The 16,604-nt window shown below is 35.3% G+C and overlaps 3 protein-coding genes across 4 annotated transcripts; 1 reads left to right on the forward strand and 2 right to left on the reverse strand.

Annotated features, from left to right (window-relative positions):
- Nucleotides 1-652: 652 nt before the first annotated feature.
- On the reverse strand, nt 653-3,162 carry negaly6 (neuromast-expressed gpi-anchored lymphocyte antigen 6). The gene is made up of 5 exons (XM_077211901.1): nt 3,042-3,162; nt 2,658-2,771; nt 2,422-2,571; nt 2,200-2,310; nt 653-1,349 (listed from the first exon to the last, which is right to left on the reverse strand). The coding sequence occupies exons 1-5, from the start codon at nt 3,088-3,090 to the stop codon at nt 1,135-1,137; spliced, it is 639 nt and encodes a 212-aa protein (XP_077068016.1). The 5' UTR covers nt 3,091-3,162; the 3' UTR covers nt 653-1,134.
- Nucleotides 3,163-4,244: 1,082 nt separating this feature from the next.
- LOC143714033 (uncharacterized) lies at nt 4,245-6,106 on the reverse strand. The gene is made up of 5 exons (XM_077204940.1): nt 6,044-6,106; nt 5,755-5,862; nt 5,529-5,675; nt 5,258-5,368; nt 4,245-5,137 (listed from the first exon to the last, which is right to left on the reverse strand). Exons 1-5 carry the CDS (start codon nt 6,090-6,092, stop codon nt 4,926-4,928), a joined length of 627 nt encoding a protein of 208 aa, XP_077061055.1. The 5' UTR covers nt 6,093-6,106; the 3' UTR covers nt 4,245-4,925.
- Nucleotides 6,107-7,853: 1,747 nt separating this feature from the next.
- smg9 (SMG9 nonsense mediated mRNA decay factor) lies at nt 7,854-16,461 on the forward strand. 2 transcript variants are annotated; one of them, XM_077212049.1, is made up of 13 exons: nt 7,854-8,314; nt 8,699-8,779; nt 8,897-9,128; nt 12,309-12,406; nt 12,527-12,639; nt 12,746-12,857; nt 12,943-13,038; nt 13,288-13,373; nt 14,040-14,146; nt 14,290-14,397; nt 14,501-14,626; nt 15,584-15,725; nt 15,899-16,461. In XM_077212049.1, exons 1-13 carry the CDS (start codon nt 8,171-8,173, stop codon nt 15,975-15,977), a joined length of 1,524 nt encoding a protein of 507 aa, XP_077068164.1. In that variant the 5' UTR covers nt 7,854-8,170; the 3' UTR covers nt 15,978-16,461. The 2 variants fall into 2 exon arrangements, with proteins under 2 accessions (XP_077068164.1, XP_077068172.1); XM_077212057.1 differs by having other exon boundaries at nt 8,029-8,314; nt 8,903-9,128.
- Nucleotides 16,462-16,604: the final 143 nt, after the last annotated feature.

Below are 16,604 nucleotides of genomic sequence, written 5' to 3' on the forward strand. Positions count from 1 at the left end.
CGACCTAGTTAAGATTGCAACATCATAACTTGAGCAAATGTTTGGACAAAATTGGACAAAATTTGAAGGAGTAGCAGCAAAAAAACTGAATACTGTACTTTTCAAAATGGCCACTACTGTAATGGGTGGAGTCTTAATGTAAGATATTGATTGCGATCACTATAATGAGTGGAATCAGGTGTAGGCCTACTAAGTTTAATTTTTCTAGATCAAAGGGTTCAAAAGTTATAACCATTTCAATGTTGACATTTTGGACTGGTTGTGGCGCTATAGAGTTGGTTCTAGAGACTCAAAAATTGGTCCAATTACTTTTCATGAGCATCTCTACAAGTGTGTTAAATTTCATAATTTTCCTACTTACGGTTCATAGGGCTGCCATTGACTCCCATTCAGGAAAAATAATTCTAAGAAAACTAACGGATATAGGGGCATACGCCCTTTCAGGGCTTAGCCCCTAATTACATTTTAAAATATATTAAATTATAAAACTTATTCTAAATTATAATAATTAACAATATTACTCTATTTTTGATCAAATAAATGAATTTCTTGAAAATTGTGTCACCCACCCCCAAAATTTTGAAAGGTATGTGTGTGTAAATATATTGACGCAAAAGCACCAAAAAAAAAAAGAGAGAGATGTGAAACAAGATGCTTTGAGATCATCAGATTTAATTTCCTTTGTCCAAGACAATTCAGAGACCCAAGGCATAAAATATTTCTTGAAACTCAATTCCATTTAGAAAATCTATTCTACACCCTCTTAAAAGGAAAATAATAACAAACAAGTACTCTGTTACACACCAGTTTCTGAAGAACAGGTTCTAACCAAAGCTGTGTTTATTTTACATATAAAAAAGCCTACAATAAAGTTACTGGCCATTGTTTACAGATTTTTAATAGTTATTATTGTGAATTTTGCGCAAAAATGTCTAAATTAAAATTTCAGTATATACAAAATACAACAGCTTGACAAAAATTCTGTAACACCGATGCTCACACGTTCTATACTTTCATAAGCAGGATCGGGCTTTAACAGCATACTAGTGTTAGCATTTGTAATGAATCAGTACAACCAACATATACGAATGTTGTTTGGATTTTATTTATTTATTAGTAGAATTGAAGTCTAGCTCAGAATGACATCTGTACGATGGCATACATCAGAAGCCCCAGCTGAAAGCAGCGGCCCGGAGTGACGGGTTGAGCGCTGTTACAGAGAGGTCCTTCACAGCAGGTCAGGTCCACTGATGACGTGCTGGACTGGCCGATCTGGGTGGACAGGTCACCACTACAGAAACTTCTGGTTGCACATCCTTTCATTATCATCTTCTGTCCATCAATTTTGACTGTTGATGAAATGGTAGGATACATTCAGGGCAGTGAAAAGGATCACACAGTCATTCTGTTATTTTATGAAGAAGATGATGACTGTTGTTGATGAACAACAATGGCACAAAAAATATTATTTGGGGCAGTGAGCCTTTGAAAAATAAAACCGTTCCATCGCCCGCAGAGCATTCTCCTATGACATGTTATGTCAGAAGTTCCCTTAAGCTCATATTATATCTCCTATATTTAACCAACCTTTTTAAAACCAATCTAACCTCAGTTCTGTAATGCAATCTAATGTACAATACCTCAGGGTTGTTAAGATACATATTTTTTTTTTCAATTCTCAATTTATTTAATGAAATATACGTATTATAATTTAAAATAGCTGTTTTCGATTTTAGTATTCTAATAATAAAAAAAGTTATTTGTTTCTGTGAAGGCAAAGCTGAATTCTCAGGAGCTTTCAGTGTCACATGATCATTCAGAAATCTTTGCTGATTTGGTGCTCAAGAACCATTTTTGAAAACAGTTGTGCTAATTTATTTGTGTGTGTGTGTGTGTGTGTGTGTGTGTGTGTGTGTGTGTGTGTGTTTGTGTGTGTGTGTTTGTGTGTGTGTGTGTGTGTGTGTGTGTGTGTGTGTGTGTGTGTGTGTGTGTGTGTGTGTGTGTGTGTGTGTGTGTGTGTGTGTGTGTGTGTGTGTGTGTGTGTTTGTTACATTCCCTTAAAAAAGTGAAATTTCAGTCCCTTTTCTGCACTTTAAGTGTGGTTTGGAAGTAATAATATTAACAATTCAATAGAGCTTTGTTTACTCTGACTGTGACCATTTTTATCTCACTACTCTCTTGTCTTGTGTTTTTTCGTACCTGCTGCCTTGATACAATGATCTTCATCGTCAACACAAGGTAAAGTTGATGAGCAGTCTTCTCCATTGCAGGTGTAGCAATCTATTCCATTTGGGATCCTACTGGGTGATTCTATGAAATATGCATAATTAAAGCAACAACATATGCTGTACTCTTATGATTACAGCAACAACATATGCTTGAATCTTCTGTATATATTATTGTCTCTTGTGGTAAACGTACCTGGTTCGCTTTGGTTATCATTGCACAGGTTAGTGCCGCAGCACTCATTGTTAATGACTATATTTGTAATTCCAAAGTTTACAGATGCAGTCACGCATTGTTGAGTTACGGAGCAGTTCTTCATAATCATGTCTACCAATTTGTTGTTTCCTACAGTAGAAATTTACATTGGACTCGTTTTTAAAGCATAAGACAGTGAATTTCAATTCAAATATTGAGTCTGACACAAAACTTGCCTGTATAAGTTGTGGTTTTCATGGTCCCACACTGACCGGCAGGACACTCTACTTTAGTTTCAACGCAGTTAGTTGACGTCTCAGGAATGCACTGATAGCAGGTTAGGGAATTTACTGAAATTGAACAAGTCTAAATAAATCTTTAAGCACTTCAATTTTAAACAAACAAAACATTTCAAAATGAATTGCTCTTTTAGAAAGGTATGGTCAAAGCATATAATTTCAGAAAATATGGCATAATGCAAAGTAAATTTTCAGGAAATACATTATTGATATTAATGCCTACTATTGATACTGTTAGGCTACAGGAAAGCAAAGACTACGAAATAATTTATACTTAGTACTAAATACTAAAGTGTGTGTAAAAAAAAATCCAACAATTACCTTTGTAGAAAAGTGTACTCATAAGAATAAAGAGGATAAACTGTGCCATTTTGATTTGAGCTCAGACTGAGATGAGAAGGGAGGGACAGGAGACTACATCCCTCAGAAACATGTAACATGCTGAAACTGATACTGTTCTCTTAACAAAAAAGAAAGGCACAAAAAAAGTTGCCAACGTGTCACAACTATAATTTTCTAGTTTTTTCAGTGAATCTGAAGACTTGAAACTTGTTGGTTTATTGATAGATACTATGAGAATGTATAATATGCGTGTGAGGGAGGGAGAGATGGAGAATTCATGTTATTTTACATTTTTATTGTATAGAACAGTAGAGATAAACAGGAAAGAAGTGGGAGAAAAGGAGGGAATATGATCATGATGTGACCTCATCTTGCGCTATTGTATGGCCTGTGTGTTGTATGACTGTATTAGGTATTAACAGAAAATGATTGAATTACAAGGGGGGAAATGCGTGTTGTGTAGATAAAAAAAAGTAGATTATTGTTAAATTGTTATTGCTATAAAACAAAACATGAAAGGAAAGTAATCATCACAAACACAATTCTCTACAGGTTTGCTTTGTATTTTACATATATATATATATATATATATATATATATATATATATATATATATATTTTTTTTTTTTTACATACTTTTTTTTTTAAATGTACAGCAGTGTTTCCCAAACTTTTGTATTCCCTTTATCCAAAATAATCCATCATCGTTCTTTCTTTCTTTCTTTCTTTCTTTCTTTCTTTCTTTCTTTCTTTCTTTCTTTCTTTCTTTCTTTCTTTCTTTCTTTATATAATTAAGGCACTACATCATTAATCCTCATCATACTGTTTTTGAACCAAAACTATTAAAATATGAAATATTTATCTTCTCTTTTACTTTTATGTTGCAGGCCTGCAATTCAATCTTTCTTTATAATACAAATAATAGTAATTTCATAGTAGTTTATGGTTATACCGTAATTTAACTGTTGGTCCATTGCTACAAAGGACCAACATTGAGTCAAATCCATAAGATATTAGTCTCTCTACAGATATTATTTATACATTTTTTTCTTATGGAAATGGTTACACTGTTGTGTTTCTGTGGGAGCGGTTTTAGGTCCTGGAGCATTTTTAAGTATTGTTTTCTTCTTCTTCAAGCATTAAAGGAAAACAGTAGCTTGTCATGATACAACCCCTTTAAAATAATTTTTAAAATAATTTATTTTTGCCCCATACAGTTCCAGAATTTGTAAGAAACTATAGGTTGTCAAGTAGTATCCCCTAACAACAACAAGCCTTTTAGCTATTGCTAATTTTACACTGTAAACCATTATGATCAATAAGTTATGACAACATATGATTTTACATTGCTTTAACTCATAAAAATAAGTTAAGCAATTTTCAACTTTTTTATAAGTTATAGATTCAACTCATTTAAGTCAATTTAATGTAATTTAAGTTTAAATGACTTAAACATCCAAGTTGATTGTACTTAAAAATGTAATGCAGCTGCAACTTTCTTTCTTTTTTACAGTGTAGAATGATATGAAACTGTTTACAAAGTATATACATAAAGATGCTCACATGAAAAACAAGAACATTTTGAACAGTCTGTAGAGTAAATAAAACATCATTAATTAAAATAAGCATTTCTTATACAATTTCCTCCACCACCAGAGGTCTCCATATCCTCCTGTCGATTTAAAAAACAAAACAAAAAAAACTTCAAGCTTGTTGTGAATCACCAGAGGCTCATTCAGACAGCCAACTTTCAAACACAAGAAACTGGTCCTAAAACCAGACCAAACGTTAAAATGTATTGAAGTCATTTCATTAGATTACAAATGTTTTGCAAAGAAAATCGTTGTTTGTTGAAAGCATGTATCAGAACACAAATAGAGAGAGAAGAGGTACCAGCATCACAAAATAAACTCTCAAGCTGTGAGCAGCGTTACACAGGTTTCCCTCACAGCATTTCATGTAAACACCGAAGCCATAGACCTGAACGGGTAATCCCAGTGATTGTGTTGCGTTGAGCCCACAGAACAACTTGCTTGAACATCCTTTCATGGTCACCTTCTTGCCACTGATGTCAACTGTGAGAAAAAGAAGAGCTGGTGTAAAGTTTAACGTCCTAAATAAAAACTCCAAAATCATTTGCAGTATTCTGTCTATGCATAGATTCATTAAAACATTTAATAAAAAAATTGCTTCACCTGTTGTAATAAAGCACTGAGTCTCATCACCCTCACAAGCCAACGGTCTTGAGCAGTCAGTGCCGTTGCAGGTGAAACATTGCTTCCCGTTGAGAGACTGCTGTGGCAAGTCTGTACAGGTTACATTAATAGTGATGAAATAAATCAAATTGACCTCAACCTCTTGTATAACATCTTATATATGAATTATTAATAGTATAATTTAATATATATATAAAAAACTACTGATAATATAAAATAATGTCAAGAGAAAAAAAGACCTCTCACTAACCTGGTGCATTTTGAGAGTTGCATAAATCTGCATTACAGCATTGGGAGTTGAGGGTCACTTTGCTTTGTCCAGAATTCATGCTCCCATTAAAACACACATTTGAATCTCCGCAGGTCTTCATGATGCTACTGTCTATTTTTTTGCCACCTACAAAGACCAACATTAAAACTCCTTCAGTAACAAAAACCCCTAACTTACACATTTTTCAAAATCATCTTATTCTTACTTGCGTATACGTTTGTGGTCATGGAGCCACAACGAGATGGACAGGTTATTAAACTTTGTGTGCACGTTCCTGGTAGGCCTGTACATCCATTACACCTCAGTGTCAGTGCTGAAAAATTTGATAAATAATACATTGAAATAATACAGTGTGAATTTGTTTACAAAAGGAAGCACCAATCTTATACAGTAAATTTGTATCTATATTATTTAAATAAACAAACATGTAGAATATGTTTGTAAATTGTTGAGCAGTTAGAGTACACATTTAAAATAGACTGTGCACGCTTTACCTCTGGAGAAAAAAACACAGGCGAGAAGCAGGGTGATGTGCAGTGCCATAGTTGGACTGAATGAAGGATGTCAGCTTGCCGGGATGAGTTCTTATATATGCAATTCCACAGGCTTGATTTGCATTGCAGCAAGGATCATTACAAGCAAGCACTGAAACAATCTGCCTGATTTCATTCAGAATTTGTTTAGCCGAGTGCAAAGAAAATATCCTCTGTCAGAACTTGACCTCAAGGAGGAAAATAAAGTAATAAGTAAAAGTAAGTAAAAAATAAGTAAAAATGTTGGAAAAGTAAAGTCCTGTCAATTCACCTTTATTTAAATAGAGCTTTGTACAATACAGATTGTTTCAAAGCAGCCATACAGGAAAAGTTGTAAAGTTCAGCTTGTTAACATCAGTTAATACAATAGGTGTCATGAATTTTTTTTTACAGCATTTAATACATTAACCTTTTCACTTGGAATGTTTTTGTTTTTAGTGAAATTTATTTTCACAAATTAATAATGATCAATGTAAAAGTGTTTTTGATTGTCATGAAACCTATGGATTACGTTAACAAATTGAACCTTATTGTGAAGTGTTTATATTCTGTGAAAGGGATATAATGAAATGAAATGAAATTAAGTGAGTCCAGTGTTGTTTTGGGCCCCAATGACTTTCACTATATGGACAAATCGCTGATACATACTGCAAAATATCCACTTTCTTGTTTCCCTGAAGAAAACATTTATAATAAGTCAATAACGCATGCATCACCCCTTCCCTTTAAAACGTCAACTTGTGCACTGCATTTCATAACTTACAAATGAAAACTAAGTCTAAAATGTATTTTATTCTTGCATTAATAGATAATTCAGACTTCTAGAAAGATTTTTTTTTTTTTTATCATACTTTATAGAGGTATCTTAATGTGTTTACATAATGGTTTTTAGGTACAATGTACTTATTGTGTTCTTGTTTATTTTGCAAAAATGTTTTGCTGCTATTGAGGTGAGATACGGGTAAGGTTAGGACAGGTGTGGTGGTATGGTAAGGTTTAAGGGTGGGTTAAGGTGTAAGGGAAGGGTTAACAGAGTAATTATAGATGTAATTACAGAAAATAATTACAGCTGTAATTACATGCAGGTAGATTTTCAAATATGTAAAGTGTAAAACACGTATGAAGGCCTACACAATTAGTGCATTGTATCAAATGATTAATTTAAATACTAGTATAGTCAAAGACACCTAATATGAAGTGAGGAAATTTTAAAATAAATTAGATGTATTTCATAAATAGGCCTACATGAAATGTGTCACACTCATAGATATATCACAGATGGCTTGTTCTATCCTACAATCATTCATTTTTACAAGAATGCAAATTACATGTTTAGTTTTTTCCTGTTTTTGCATTTTTCCGTGCCGCTGACATTTTTAAAACAAATTTTTGTAAAGATGCTTGTGAGCACAACGACATGCGTGACTGATCTGAATTCTTTCTGTTGTCGCAATATGGTTTGTTTTCATTTAATCTTTATTTCTGTACAAAATAAAACTGCCATTGAATCTTAAAAATGCACGTTTGAATCATGAATGTGTCAAAAACTTATTATTTAAAAAATGAATAGCCTAATTGTGTTGTATGCTTAACAGTCCAAGGGACCTTTGCTGGGCAAACAAACAAACAAATAAATAAGTAACATTTTATATAACGATGTAATATTTATATTAGGATATAGGCTACAATCCTATTTTACATAGTTTTACCGCCCATGCGATTTTATGAACCAAATGATCGGAACCAAAATCCGACATTGCGTTTCCTCATCGGCCTATTTTCAGGTTCGTACCGACAACAGTCGTTTTCAACAGACATTTTCATTTTAAATACTTCAATATTGTAGAATAAATATAAATGATCCATTAGTCATTCATTAGTAAGTAATGGCTGTCGACAGTCCGAACATGTGAGCTATTAGTTATTAATATGTTTTGATATGTAATGCCCTGCCTTATTAACACTGTAAAAGTTAGAATGGCAAATACTCGTTTTGAACATTAAGAAACTGCTTTCCAAGCTGTGCAAGAATAGTCATAATAGTAAGAAGTCCAGCACTCAATAGTAGTATCTATCTAGCAAGCAAGCATGTCTGAGTCCGGTCACAGTCAGCCCGGTATGTACGGACAAGGTAGGAGGAGGAGGCGACGGCGAGACCGAGACCCAGGACCGCCTGGACAAAACCTCTCCGGCCCCAGTCGGGATCGAGACTATGTTCCCCGTGACCGCAGGGTGAGATTCTCTGCCAAAACAGGAGCTGTCTACCAAAACATGATTTTTGAATGAAGAGTTAAACATATTATAAATGTATAATTAATATTATAAATGTGAAAAAATGTAGATTATTATAGTGAGTAGAAAAAACAATGTATTTTTAGATGTATTATTTTTTTAAAATATATATTATTTTTGTTCTATTCTTAAATCTGTTTTTAATATTGATTTAAATAATTAAATGTTTGTTTATTAAAAACTACTTTTTTAATCTTATTTTTTATTATTTGTTTATTTTTATACATTTATTAATATTTTTCCATTGATCCCCTAGCTCTCTTTGCGTTTTTAAAAACTTGCTGAAATATTGATTTGTATGATATTTTTTTCATGTACTCTCAGGATGGGAGTGAGGAAGCTACAGGACCTCTTCTACAGAAGACCCCAATTATTCTTGCTAAACCTCCTGGAGAGCGAATAAGTGTATAAATATAATTTATGTTTATCCTACACAAGCAAACAATATATGTGAATAGTACATTCTTGCTTAGGTTTCTTTTGTATAAAGAACTACTGATGTATAATATTGTCTTGGTTCAGTTTCAGTCCAAATCAAGTGCTCCAGCGAGTGGAGCCGCGTCTTTGGAAAAGCCAATCATGCTCATTAAGACCAGAGATGAAGGGGGGAAGCCTGGGAACACTCCTGATGTGCCTCCTTCAGCCTCCGGTGCAGGAACTGTCAAACTGGAGAGGGAAGGTCAACGGCCAACTCAACCGGTGTATCAGATCCAGAACAGAGGCATGGGCTCAGCTGCCGGTGGAGCTGTGGATCGTCAGTAATTTTCTCACGTTTCTATCCTTAAGGCCCCGATATACTCTAGGCGAAGTTGTTTTTCGTTCTTCACTTTGGGGGAAAAAGAAATTTGAAACACGTGAGCAGCGATATAATGTTAGTGAACATCCCGACGCCGCCCACAATGCTGAGAGTGCGTTTAAATGAATGTGTTGTTAATATTTGCTGCGCGCTTTCCTTTCAAAAACAAAATAAACAACAAAAATGACAGTGATGAGAAAACAGTAGTTAAGAAAGCATCTGATCATAGCGATGTGATGTTTGCACAAGCTCTGCATTTCGGCACTCCAGTAAAGTCACGTCACGTTTATTTATTTATATCCCACTTTATATAATAGATTGCAGAGCCACACGTACCTATTACATAATCCCCACAGACTAGTGGTAGTTTGAAGGTGTTTACCAGCCAGAGCGAACTTTTCCGGAAAGTTCACTTTAGCAAGCTTTTTTAAACACCAAAACGAACACAAAAAAAAACGTTTGGCCTGATTTTGTTCTTACTGACGTCACACCGGTTCGTTCTTCAATTTTGCTTGAAGTATATCGGGGCCTTAAAAGTTACCACGAAATCAAAATTGACTAATTTTTTAAAAATTTATTAATTGGATTTTTGTTAAACATAGCAAAACCACACAGTACATATAAACCTACACATACTCATTCACACATCAACCACAGAATAACTCTCACAACTTCCAGCAATAACAAAAACCAATTGTAGACCTGCCTTTTTAAAGTGCCATAAATATCAACTTTCAGTGTCTCTTTTTGACCTCCATTGAGATTTTTCAAGTTGTTCAATATTACAATTATACACTTTCAAGAGCTTGTTCAAGATAAACGGCTGGATTTACATACGCTTGACCTGCTTATTCCAAAATTTATCAGAAGGCATTTTACATTGCAGGCTCAATCATTTGAACATCAGTCTCCATCTCTGGTTGGTTAAAATTTGAAATCAGATAATACAGGTTATGCAATACAGGTCCTTCTCAAAAAATTAGCATATTGTGATAAAGTTCATTATTTTCCATAATGTAATGATAAAAATTAAACTTTCATATATTTTAGATTCATTGCACACCAACTGAAATATTTCAGGTCTTTTATTGTTTTAATACTGATGATTTTGGCATACAGCTCATGAAAACCCAAAATTCCTGTCTCAAAAAATTAGCATATTTCATCCGACCAATAAAAGAAGTGTTTTTAATACAAAAAAAAAGTCAACCTTCAAATAATTATGTTCAGTTATGCACCCAATAGTCAATACTTGGTCGGGAATCCTTTTGCAGAAATGACTGCTTCAATGCGGCGTGGCATGGAGGCAATCAGCCTGTGGCACTGCTGAGGTGTTATGGAGGCCCAGGATGCTTCGATAGCGGCCTTAAGCTCATCCAGAGTGTTGGGTCTTGCGTCTCACAACTTTCTCTTCACAATATCCCACAGATTCTCTATGGGGTTCAGGTCAGGAGAGTTGGCGGGCCAATTGAGCACAGTAATACCATGGTCAGTAAACCATTTATCAGTGGTTTTGGCACTGTGAGCAGGTGCCAGGTCGTGCTGAGAAATGAAATCTTCATCTCCATAAAGCTTTTCAGCAGATGGAAGCATGAAGTGCTCCAAAATCTCCTGATAGCTAGCTGCATCGACCCTGCCCTTGATAAAACACAGTGGACCAACACCAGCAGCTGACATGGCACCCCAGACCATGTAGGTACTTGACACTGGACTTCAGGCATTTTGGCATTTCCTTCTCCCCAGTCTTCCTCCAGACTCTGGCACCTTGATTTCCGAATGACATGCAAAACTGAGCAACAGTCCAGTGCTGCTTCTCTGTAGCCCAGGTCAGGCGCTTCTGCCGCTGTTTCTGGTTCAAAAGTGGCTTGACCTGGGGAATGCGGCACCTGTAGCCCATTTCCTGCACACGCCTGTGCACGGTGGCTCTGGATGTTTCTACTCCAGACTCAGTCCACTGCTTCCGCAGGTCCCCCAAGGTCTGGAATCGGTCCTTCTCCACAATCTTCCTCAGGGTCCGGTCACCTCTTCTCGTTGTGCAGTGTTTTTTGCCACACTTTTTCCTTCCCACAGACTTCCCACTGAGGTGCCTTGATACAGCACTCTGGGAACAGCCTATTTGTTCAGAAATTTCTTTCTGTGTCTTACCCTCTTGCTTGAGGGTGTCAATGATGGCCTTCTGGACAGCAGTCAGGTCGGCAGTCTTACCCATGATTGCGGTTTTGAGTAATGAAACAGGCTGGGAGTTTTTAATAGCCTCAGGAATCTTTTGCAGGTGTTTAGAGTTAATTAGTTGATTCAGATGATTAGGTTAATAGCTTGTTTAGAGACCCTTTTCATCATATGCTAATTTTTTGAGACAGGAATTTTGGGTTTTCATGAGCTGTATGCCAAAATCATCAGTATTAAAACAATAAAAGACCTGAAATATTTCTGTTGGTGTGCAATGAATCTAAAATATATGAAAGTTTAATTTTTATCATTACATTACGGAAAATAATGAACTTTATCACAATATGCTAATTTTTTGAGAAGGACCTGTATGTGTCGTGTTCATCCGTGAAGAAAATAAACTTCTTTCTTTTTCAAAGAGAATCAAATTTTCTCTAGCTGCAAATGCTTCATTGCATCCCCCTAATCAGATTTAAGTGTGTATGTGCAGCTTTCTGTTTACAGTTTAATAATAATATTCAATCGGTTTCACCCATTGAAACGTACTATGTTCTGCACATTTTTTAGCTGTATTAGAGTCTACAATTCCTAGACCCGCCACCAAGGCATCTAAATCAATAGGCCTGTGCATTAGTCTCGAAAATATAAGAAAAACACTGTTCCAGTAGATTTATAGCTTTGGGTGACTTCTTATTTATTATGGAATTTTTTTGCCACAAGAGTGGGACAACCTGTTACTCAAATGAGATCAGATAAATCATAGTAAATACTCCAGTATTCCATATAAAAACTAAGAGTTGTCGTTTTTGATTTCATTGGGACTTGAACTCATCTTTATAATAACAGTGGTGGTTTCAACGCAGATATTTACACATGTAAGCTTTAAACTGTTATTATGTGTCTGTTTTAGTTTTTGATTTTTTTTCTCTGTGATAAACTAATCATCATCTTTCACCATGTAATTTTCAGCTGTGATTGGCCAGACTAAGCTCCTCCCCCCTGAGAAGATGAAGCATAGCATTAAGCTGGTGGATGACCAAATGAATTGGTGTGACAGCGCTATGGAGGCAAGGGCATGTTAATTCTGTTAATAAATGAATAATGTTGTGTTTTGTATCTTGTGAAATATGTATGTGCCTAATAGTTGGTTGAATGTAAGCTGAATGTGTGTTTACTGTGTATCTCAGTATCTGCGAGATCAGACGGATATGTTAGTAGTTGGAGTTATTGGGCTACAAGGCACTGGCAAGTCCACAATCATGTCTCTCCTGTCTGCAAACAGCCCTGAGGAGGACCAGAGGTTAGTCCTTCATCAACATCATGATTCTGTATTTCTTACCAATTTATTTGCCATGTATTCCACTTCATTGTTATTGGGTTTCACCCATTGATTCTCTGTTAAACAGGGCGTATGTATTCAGAGCTCAGACGCAGGAGATCAAGGAGAGAGCTGGGAACCAGAGCAGTGGAATCGATTTCTACATCACTCAGGAGAGGGTCATCTTTCTGGACACACAGGTCAGACTGTAGAGTCACACAGAACAGTGCTGTTTTCAGAATGTAGGCAGCTACTTGATCAAATAATGCTTTTTGTCATCTTCAGCCAATTTTGAGCCCTTCTATTTTGGACCATCTCATTAACAATGACCGCAAGCTTCCGCCCGAATACAACCTCCCACACACGTATGTGGAGATGCAGGTGAGTTTATGAAGAACACTATATGTCATGTACCATTTTACAAATAATTTTGTAAAATAATATAAAAATATATATTATTAATTACTACAGTATGACATGTTTTAATAGTATTAGCTATGTCAGACTTTTACAAATAGTATTCTATGGATTATGTCATGTACCATGTTGCAATATGCAAATAGTACTTAAAAAAATAATTAAGTAAACTGAAATTCTTTCTTTTTCTCCATTTCCAACTGTTTGGTTTAGTCTCTGCAGATCACTGCCTTCCTCTTTACCGTATGTCATGTTGTGATTGTGATTCAGGACTGGTTCACTGATATCAACTTATATAGGTATGCTTAAAACTTCATTGCACGTGTGCTTCAATTAAAATGACATGGAAATGATTTAACAAAATTTGAACAATTAGTTTAATTACTATATGTACTGTATATACACTACCGTTCAAAAAAAATTTTTTGTCTCTCAAGGCATTTAATTTGTCAAAAATACACTATTTTGAATTATTACTATTTAAAATAACTTATATTTTAATATATCTTTAAATGTACATTTTTAACGATTCTTTGATTAATAGAAACTTCAAAATACAGCATTTATTAGAAATAGAAATTGTAACTATACATTTCTTTACTGTCACTTTTGGTCCATTTAATGTGTCCTAGTTGAAAAAAGTATTACATTTTTAATACTTTAAATACTAAATTCTAGAACAGTAGTATGCATATACACATGTACACACACACACACACACACACACACATACATGCATACAATATATATATATATATATATATATATATATATATATATATATATATACACACACACACACACACAAACACGCACACAAAGAATAGGGGTGTAACCCCGGCCAAATTTGCCCTCTGGCTGTCATCATGGCCTCCTATTCATCCCCATACATTAGGCCTATATATTGGCTTCATCACTCTGGAGACTCTATGTTGCATAAAACTAGCAGCCGTGTCCGTAACCAGGTTTCTGCAGACTGCTGAGATGCTGAAACCCTCGACTCCATCTGCCAGTCATGACAGCACCGGCTCCTCAGGGGCAGATGATGGCTCTGAGTATTACCCCCACATAGGTAACTAAACTATAAGTGTTCTGTAATATGGGCTATAATAAATTTTACTTTAACATTCTTAATATGTGAAGCTGCTGGCAAACGCTCACAGATTTAGTTGTGTATGAGGGGTTAACGCATGTCTTTTCTTTCTATTTTCATAGTTTTCTTGCAGAACAAAGCGAGGAGGGAGGAGTTCTGTCCAAGAAACCTGAAGAAGATGCATATGGCAGTTGACAAGCTTATGGCCCATTCCCACTTAAAATATAAAGGTCAGTTCCCTTTATGTGACGGTAAACACATTCATTAACACCATGTGATTGGTAATTTGTTGTTTGGCTGATTGACCTTTTTTTTTTTTGCTTCCTGTTGAAGGCACATTATCCATGCTGGATTGTAACATATTCCCTGGACTGAGTCGAGATTACTTGGAGGCAGAAGTCAATCTTTTCCTCTTACCTATGATGGAGAATGATGGGGAAGATGCTTTGACAAGAGCAGGTCAGAAAAGATTTGTTGTTTAGCTAAATGTTAAGCTAAATATCAGAAGTGTTGCATCATTTCAAGGAACAAGCCCAAAGAAACCTTTTTAATGTCTCATAACCAAAAGTGTTCCCGGAAGTCAAGATGCATTTCCTGTAATTTTGTTTTTTTTGTCTTTTTAGTGAAATAAAATTTGAGTGCTAAATACTGCTGTTCATTGCTTTTGTTTTTGATAATGTTTATAATAAATATAAAAATTTTATTAAAAAAAAACTATATTACAGAAAATAATAAATTAGATGTTTTATAACTTATAAAACTTTCACACTCGATAAACGTTTTTCATAGTTACTAATAACTATTAGCGGAAGTACACACTTTTTTTTTGGCATGCAGGAACTGGGAATAATTTTAGTAAAAGAAACTCCTTTTGGGGGGACTAAATTAGCTCCTTCTTCAGGGTAGGGTCTAACCCAGCACAATAAGATAGCTGAACACATGCCATACAAGACAACCGTACCCGCCATTTTTAAAAAGTTGTGTAAACATACTGTACTTACTCCACAAACTAACCCCACGAACATGGAAAACAGCGATAGATGGGCCGACGCTGAAGTCCAGGCACTTCTCAGCCGCTACGGAGTTGTTGGCGTTGTTGAATGCCACGCTTATATGATGTCACGGTCTGGCGGTTAACGTCACTTAAGAATTCCTACTGGCTGTGCAAATGCTACTAGGAAAATGTACTTTATATAGCTCGTATACGCTACACTACACTAGTCGGTTTACTTTACATAGTGCGTATTGTCAGAAATCTCATGCAAGTTGGCCTTTAAAATGACAGAACAGTTTTCTATATCTTTCTCATGAACACTATAATGGATAAATATTTTCATTTATAGCATGCTTTTCCATGATTCTCCACTGTCCTTGATGAACTTCAGTTGCATTTGGTCTGTATATTTTGTGCACCAGGTTCAGGCCCCCCTCTTTTCTCTCTGCTGCCTGGTTACAGAGGTCACCCAAGCTTTTCTTCTCTGGTCTCTAAATTCCGCAGTCAGATCCTGTCTATGTCCCGCAGTCAGCTCTCACACACAATCCTCACTGAGAAAAACTGGTAATGCTTCTGTTCTTCCTTTTGGAACTGTATTCTATATTTAAATGTACATTTTATACATCATTTTGAATGAAATATTTCAATGAAGAAAATATCAAACAATAATATTTCCATTCATGCTTGTACATTTGACTTCATATCAAGATAAAGGATGGCTGCATGTGTTTTTACAGGTTTCACTATGCAGCTAGAATTTGGGATGGAGTTAAGAAGTCATCTGCACTCTCTGAGTATAGCCGGCTGCTGTCATAGTCATTATGGTGTCAAGAAACCTGTGAGTTCATTGTTAAAGAGGACTGGGCCTCTTCTCAGATGATTTCAGACAGGAGGCAGTTCTCAAAGAGAAGAAGTGCAGTAGCGCTGAATAAGGTTTAACCAGAGTCTTCAGTGAGGCCTGGATCACAACAGTGGAGTGCTTTGCAGTTTGGGAGGATTTGTATTCTGAGTTTTTTATTTTTACAAAAACTAGCAGGTTCCAGATAAGGACCAGGTACTAGTCATGTACTAATAAACTCATTGTAATTGCAAGAGATGACATGCAAAGATTTAGTGATGTTAACATTTTTCTTTATGTAGTAAATATGTGAAGAAGCTTGATACATGAAATGATACAGCACATTTTTCAGAAATCTGTGTTTGAACAAAAACTTGTAAGTTAGATGCAATTGCAGTATGATTTTTCTGTATAAATGTTTCATAAAATCGAAAATAAAAATGTTATTTGTTTCATCTTTAATTTCTAGGTAGTTTAATTAAATTTTATCAGTCATCAATCAATATTCCATTTGCACCTACTATTCTTTAGGGGTGGGGTTGCTAAATCATCATTAATTGTTTATTATCAGATATCATTACTCAAAGCTATCATAATTACAAGAT

This window comes from Siphateles boraxobius, unplaced genomic scaffold (assembly GCF_051911475.1).
Source record: "Siphateles boraxobius isolate OS27281-9 unplaced genomic scaffold, OSU_SipBor_1 12, whole genome shotgun sequence".
NCBI lineage: Eukaryota > Metazoa > Chordata > Actinopteri > Cypriniformes > Leuciscidae > Siphateles > Siphateles boraxobius.